The sequence below is a fragment of the Monomorium pharaonis genome, chromosome 4 (genome assembly GCF_013373865.1).
Source record: "Monomorium pharaonis isolate MP-MQ-018 chromosome 4, ASM1337386v2, whole genome shotgun sequence".
Lineage (NCBI taxonomy): Eukaryota > Metazoa > Arthropoda > Insecta > Hymenoptera > Formicidae > Monomorium > Monomorium pharaonis.
In genome coordinates this window covers 3,977,893-3,985,595 of record NC_050470.1, presented here as the reverse complement: position 1 = coordinate 3,985,595, position 7,703 = coordinate 3,977,893, and the positions used below count along the sequence as shown (strand labels likewise).

General features: G+C 35.2%; 1 protein-coding gene across 1 annotated transcript; it reads left to right on the top strand.

The window, feature by feature from the left end:
- The first annotated feature begins 3,496 nt into the window (after positions 1–3,496).
- LOC105829714 (RNA polymerase I-specific transcription initiation factor RRN3) lies at positions 3,497–7,262 on the top strand. Its single transcript, XM_012668754.3, has 8 exons — positions 3,497–3,676; positions 3,867–4,070; positions 4,209–4,428; positions 4,517–4,625; positions 4,713–4,865; positions 5,089–5,574; positions 5,675–5,853; positions 5,932–7,262. Exons 1-8 carry the CDS (start codon positions 3,656–3,658, stop codon positions 6,237–6,239), a joined length of 1,680 nt encoding a protein of 559 aa, XP_012524208.2. The 5' UTR covers positions 3,497–3,655; the 3' UTR covers positions 6,240–7,262.
- Positions 7,263–7,703: the final 441 nt, after the last annotated feature.

Here is a 7,703-nt window from a genome sequence, read left to right as displayed (position 1 = left end):
AGGAGAAAAAAATTCAATCATTATTCTAACGATAGTTTTTGATAGTTCTCACATAGCCCCGACCATTTCCATGCGTTCTAATAAATAATTTTGTTATTTAATTATTTTTCAAAATTTCTTTCTCCTGCCGTCGGCACCGCATTCGCGAGAGATGAAGTGCAAACAATTTCGATTATTATTTGACAGTTCTCAATAGTTTTCGCATAGTTCCGACTTATTCCATGCGTTTTAATAACAATTCCGTCAATTAATTATTTTTTAACAATTTTCCATTCCGACTCCCGTCGGAATCTGTTTGCGCCTCATACCTCTGCTGAATGCAGTGACAGGAGTCGAAATGGAAAATTGTTTAAAAATAATTAATTAACGGAATTGTTATTAAAATGCATGAAATATGTCGAAACTGTGCAAGAACTATTGAGAACTGTCAAAAAAAGAAACTGTTTGCACTTTGCACGTCTCGCGAATACAGTGCCGACGGCAAGAGAAAAAAATTTTGAAAAATAATTAAATAACAAAATTATTTATTAGAACGCATGGAAATGGTCGGGGCTTTGTGAGAACTAGCGAAAACTGTCGTAAGAATAATGATTGAAACTGTTTGCACTTTACGCGTCTCGCGAATACTGTGCCGACGGTAGGAGAAAAAATTTCGATCATTATTCTAACGACAGTTTTCGCTAGTTCTCACATAGCCCCGACCATTTCCATGCGTTTTAATAACAATTCCGCCAATTAATTATTTTTTAACAATTTTCCATTCCGACTCCCGTCGGAATCTGTTTGCACCTCATACCTCTGCTAAATGCAGTGACAGGAGTCGAAATGGAAAATTGTTTAAAAATAATTAATTAACGGAATTGTTATTAAAATGCACGAAATAGGTCGAAATTGTGCGAGAATTATTGAGAACTGTAAAAAAAAAGTGATCGAAACTGTTTGCACTTTGCGCGTCTCGCGAATGCGGTGCCGACGGTCGAAATAAAATAGTTGAAAAATAGTTAATTAATAAAATTAATTAATAAAATGAATGGAATAAGTCGGAACTGTGCGAGAACTATTGAGAACTGTAAAAAAAATAACCGAAATTGTTTGGACTTCACGCCACTCGCGAATGCGGTGTCGACGGACGGAATAAAATATGTTGAAAAATAATTGTTTAATAAAACTGTTAGTAAAATGTGTACCCCGGGGCCATTATATCCCATCAAATAGTCGAAAGATTTTGTTACTCGCATGATTGCGAGTGTAAAATTTTAAGATCGCGAGTATGCAAGTAAAAAAATTTTTCAACTATCTGTTGGAGTATAATGTACTAGATAACAAGATAATGGCGCGCTGTGGACGGGCAGACAAAAGTATTACTAAAATAATGTACTTACTGCTCTCGTTCGCAGCGATCGTCCTGAAGCAGAGAGGGAGGCAACGGCGAAGATAATCCTAAAGCAGCGATAATCCTGAGGAAGGCAATGACGATGCACTTCACACCACACACACACACACTCACACACACACACACACACGAGGCGATCGCGATATTCTTTTTCGATAGACGAGCAGCGTACATGTTCACTCCCGAAGCTTCGCGATACAACTGACCCACCGACCCCCTCTCGTCAGGCAACTGAGCTCAGTCCGCGCGGAGTCGTCGAAGCGTTTGAAAGAGGGAAGGAGAAAATAGTAGGCGGAGCTAGTAGCTGATTGGCTACCGTGAGTCGGGCGACTCGGGGATTTGGCGAAAAAGAAAAGATAACCGTTAGGCTCGGAAATCGTGGAGGGGACGATTTCCGAGAACTGCGGTTTCCGCTTCGATGCTTCGGGTAATCGTTTCTCGGAATTCGTCGAGGAGACTGGCGCCTGAGTGGCGCCTCGCTTTTTTTTGACGACGAAAAAAACTTCGGACAAGCATCCCGGAGCCTCGACGATTTCCGAGAAGCGATTATCCGAAGCATCGAAGCGGAAGCCTCGCTTTTTTTCGATGACGGAAAAAACTTTGGACAAGCGTTTGCACTTAAAATCAAATAGGCCGAACGCGATTTTCGAGGAATCCTATTCAATCACTATTTTCGTTCACATGAAAAAAAATTTACTTACAATTAGAACTTAAAACAGTGGTATGCTGTGTGACTTCACGAAACAAAACCCGAAAAAAGCACCAAGAATCGAGGCACACTAAACAGAAGTAAATCAATTCGCTCCTAGAGTTTTGTATCTCTGTATGATTGCGCGACAATTAGTAAAGTTTCATTATTGGCACGATCGACATTCTACCGAACGGATTGCGTACCCTCCTCGAGCGAATACGCGCACATGAAAACTTTGCCCGGGGCTCGATTCTTGAATTCATTTGTAAGAGAAACGTATTCGCAAATTCTGTTCTTACAGTAATGCCGCGTTTGCGGCATACGTTCGGTAGAATATCGCGAGTGCCAATTAAGTGAAGTGCTACTGGTGCTACTAGTCGTCGTGCGAGCATACGAAATTCTCAAAACGAATTTGTCTCCGTTCGTTGTATCTCGGCGCGTAATTTTTATTCAAACGGTTTTCCTCGGCCTGCGTTTCCACGAAGTTACGTACACAGTTACGTGACGTCACGCCACTTTCGTGTTGATTTTCGTTCCAGGCAAAATTTTAGTATACGCGTATTCGCTCGAGGAGGATACGCAGTCCGTTCGGTAGAATGTCGATCGTGCCAGTAATGAAACTTTACTAGTCGTCGCGCAATCATACAGAGATACAAAACTCTAGGAGCGAATTGATTTACTTCAGTGTGTCTTAACGTGCCGTACTTTTAACGTATTTTTCCAAATGTAACGGTCGCGCCAAGTGAAATTCTCGCGCGTGGTTTACGTTTTACTCGTGTGTGATATATTATCCGTAATATTGGGAGTGCCGAATAAAGTATCGGGCGATCGTTATTAATGTGCGGTTCGAGAATAGCAGGATGATGTCAGAAGAAAGTGGCATCCATGATGGATTCGAGCGACTCGGTACTCCGGAAAAGGAATGTAGCAGTAGCAGCAGGAGCAGCGACAGCAATCGGTGAGTGAATTTTTATCATATATGTGGAACAAAATGATATGTGATAAACGTGATGCGAGATAAAATATTGGTTCTGTTCCTTGCTATATCTGTACAGAGTCAGCATTGCACATTTGCATAAAACATTTAAAATATGAATGCATATAGTTGTAAATTTTACGGGTATAGCATAAAACACAGAATCAAATAAACGTGGACATAGCATAAAAGAGATCTAAAAAGTCATACACATTCCTACGGGATTCATAGATATTTGATGACTATAACATATGTAGTTCAATGTGCAAATTTTGTGCTGATGGATGAAAACATCTAAAACGACGCGATGACCGCTCTCAGGTTCCTCTCTGCTTAAGACAATTCTTGAACTTAAGATCTGACTATGAATACCGGCCCTAATGAGTGATGATTACGCGATCTATATTTTTATATAAACCTATGGCCATCGGCCATGTTTGTCGTTTCACCGAACATGTGGCTGCCGATGATCGCGAGCGTATGGTAAATGATTCTTTCACATGTGAGATGTAATACGCATTCAAAGTAATAACAAGTAATAACACGTGATTGTACAACAATTGTCGAAAAGAGTATTACGTGTACATTACGTAAAATGAAAACTGTTCCCACCAATGTAAGTAGGCTAAAATCTAATTCATGTAATGCGAACTTAACCTTCTTTCACTTGCCGCTCTGCTTGCTATTTTGCGCATTTGACAATGTTTTATTTCGATTGAAAATTTCGATTGTCATTCGAAGCGACGCTTTGCCGAGGTAAATTTGTCAAGAGCTCTCAGAGTTTGACAGTTTATCTATGTTCACAGATGTCTATCGTATCCTCAACAGTCAGTAGCGTGTCGTCTATACTTAAAACCAGCGGAGTTAGAGAGCAGTTTATTAAGCAGCCCGGCAAAATATATTTTAAACTTCCGAAAGATGTTAAAAATATATTGTGTAATTTTACAAATGGCGATGGGATTAAAGAATATGAGAAGTTGATATATTCGCTTAAAGAAGGTGCTGTAAAGGTAATGATAAACAGAAAAAATAGAAAATAGATTACCAGTGGGTCTTACAGTCTTTTAATATATATGATGTATATGTTGTATATAGCAATTGATCTATTGACATTGTGATATTTCAAAGTTTTTCTCTTATTTCTTTAGGATAATGATTTAGCAGAGTTTTTAACTGAGGCGAGGCAATGTATATCCTTGTTAGATCTTAGACACGAATCATTTGTTCAAGTACTTCTTCAAATTGAATGGACAACTAGATCATCAGAAGTGATTTCCACTTATAAACTCTTCTTACAAGATTTAGTGTGTATGCAAACACTTCATATAAATATCGTACTCAATCGTCTAGTTGAATTATTCAAACCAGGTAAATTGTTATGTTTAGTAATTTAACAATACTTAAATAATCAAATAATGTGATTTTAAATGTGACATAAGAATATTTATTTTTATAGCGGAAGATGTTAATACTGAACGTGAAGTTGGACAGTTTAAAGATGAGGATATAAAAAGGCTGAATCACATACATGACATACTGCATAAAATTTTGGAAGTAGTACCAATGTAAGATTGAATAATAACTTATATAAACGATTAATTTTTCTCATTGTTATATATATACATATATATATATACATTATAAATTTTTAGGTCGAACAAAGTTTTACTACAATCTCTTGTATCACAATTTCCATATATTATACATGGCACTTATATACATGAAGTTTATATTTATGCATTATTACAAATTCTAAATTATGCACCTCAGCTAAGATCAAATATTTTAGTCTTCATTATTAACAGGTAAGTTTAAGTTGGCGAAAACTTTGAAAACAAAATTTTCAATTTTATAATTGTTAATGACATATGTGTCCCTGAAATAAAATTACAACTTTTTTACTCGTAACTTTTAAAACTCTAATTAATTTGTTATAAAATCAAGACATAAGGAATAATCGAAATTGAATTTGGATCTCATATGAAAATACTTTTATGTCTTTATTGATAAAAGAATAATTATTTTTAGGCTAATGATGTTGGATGTGAATATACCTCGTGAAGAAACTAGCAGTGATAAGGAAGACGATGTAATGGATGATTGTAGCTATAATGAAATAGCTGATAATGACAATCTAACCAAAACAAACATTAATACAGACAAAAGAAAAACTGTTCATCCAACTGCACGTACGCTGGACTCCTGCATAGAATTATTTCTTAAATATATGCATAACTGTTGTTTCGTCAATGACATTCTACAAATCGAAAACCTGAGGACACTATATTTTGATATTCTCTGCGCATTTGAAGCAGCAATATTACCTACGCACGCCAGTCAGTACGTGCAGTACATTATGTTCTATATTTGTAGTTTTAGACCCGTGATCGTGGACACGTTCACAAATTGGTTATGGCATAAAGTAATTGATGTAAATGTAGCACCAGTTCTACGGCAAACAGCTGTTTGCTATATTTCCAGCTTACATGCTACTGCTTCATTTGTCTCTCCTGGGTGTGTAATTATTACAACATTTTAGTTTTGATAATTTTACATGACACAGTACCTACTTTGAAAAGAGCATACTTATTATTATAACGCTACTTTCTTTTAGATTCGTAAAACTAACAATGTCTAATTTGACGCAATGGATACACAAATATATCATTTCTCAAGAAAATTCGGAATACATTAACGATGATGGAAAACCACACGCCGTGTTTTACTCTGTTTGTCAAGCGTTCTTTCACTTATTTGTTGCGAGCTACAAGTATTTTGTCGAATCAAAAAATGGTGAGTTTATATTTATTATATGTATAAAAATTACAGATTTAACAGCAGCAGTTTTGAAAACACATTTTTTATTTTCAGGGATATTATTTCTTCAAAATCTTGATATATCGAAAATTGTTACTTGTAAATTAAATCCCTTGAAGATGTGTGATATCAAAATTGTTCGCGATTTCGCCGATATTACAAGCATGTATCAACTAGCCTACTGCTACGCCATAATTGAGAACAACGAGCGTAATCAATTACCTATTTTTGGAATGCAAACTCCTTTGCCTGTTGTGGTTCCTAACTTTTTTCCATTCGAATCTTACACATTAGAGCATAGTGGGCGAAGGATAACTCCCTTATTTCGTAATAATGTAACAAATATTGACAAATTAGTTTAAAAAAGCGAATAAAAAATATATAACTTATATATATATAAATAAATTATAGTGCTGGATTTTAAATCAAATTTGCAAATATTTTATTCTTTCAAATTCTTTTAGTAATGTTTAAGTTGCACAGTGCAATTTTTTAAAATTTATTGTATTCTGAAAAATTATACACAGACAGTATTAAAATAAAACATCTTTGATGTTTAATGCGTGTTATTGCGTGGGAGTGGAATAAGGACAGCGAAGAATCTTGAGCGAATCGAATCTTAAGACAAACCAAGAGTCTTGGGTAATTCGCTCCTTTCGTACTCGGTGTCTTGTTTGATCTACCGAACTGCTCTGCTCAACACCGAGTGTCGCTCACTTTTCACATCCGCGCTTATCTCCTGTAACCTTCTCGATCTCCTCCGTGACCGTAAACATTTCTATTCTCGCTTTCGCCGTTTTCCGATCGCGTTATTACACTACATTATAATATTTTTGAATTATTTTTTATAATTCGGTAACGATTATGTGGCTATATAATCGCCACACATCGTTTACATGCTTTAAAAAAATAGAATACATTTATGTGTGTACACTTAATTAACACTATTAATTTTAAAAAATTATTGAATGTACGAAAAATTAATACTTCAGAATATTTATTGAAAAGATTAGAGTATTTCAATTATTTTTTATCCAGATATATCTATCTTATAATGAATTCAGTAGACCTGGATAATATCTTATATAATACTAGAGTATTTTACAGTAATTATACGATCTTTAAGATAAACTTGATTGATCATACTATAGTATTAACTTGATTCAGTGTTGAGATGAAATAGCACTGAACTAGTGTGAAATTAAAACAGCATATGATGAAAAAAAAACTGTTAAATCAAGGAATTGTGTAATTAAATAAACAATTCTCTTGTTTAAATTAATCACTGATTAATTTAATCAAAGTCATTTTAATTGCGTTTAGTTTTACCATAGACATAGCGAAAAAATAAATTCGGTAGAATAAATCGGATAAAAAAAACCAAAGCAAATGCCAATGTTTTTCTTTCCTTCTGATTCAATTGTCTCTTAATAATTAATATAAAATTAATTTTATATTAATTGTTTCTTGCGTTTTCAGTAATTGTTTTTCATCTATTGTTATGTAATCTTCAGGTCATGCACTTCATGTTCAGTCTATTCTTTCTATAATTCCTATCAATGTAGATTAATTTTAATCACAGTTTGATTTATTATTTACCTTTTTATAATTCTCAAAATTAGAAAAAACAAAAAGACAGTTGACATTAAAGTTGATTATGGTAGAAATGGACATAAGCTAAAGAAAGACCAGGCCACTATTCGAATTACTTCGGTGCGGCGTCATGATGGGTGCGGCGATGCGAATTTAAAATTCGCGGTTGAGCAGCGTCCCGGAAGTTCGGCGTAGAACAGCTGCGCGGTAGGTTCGCAATCGCCTTCTCTTGC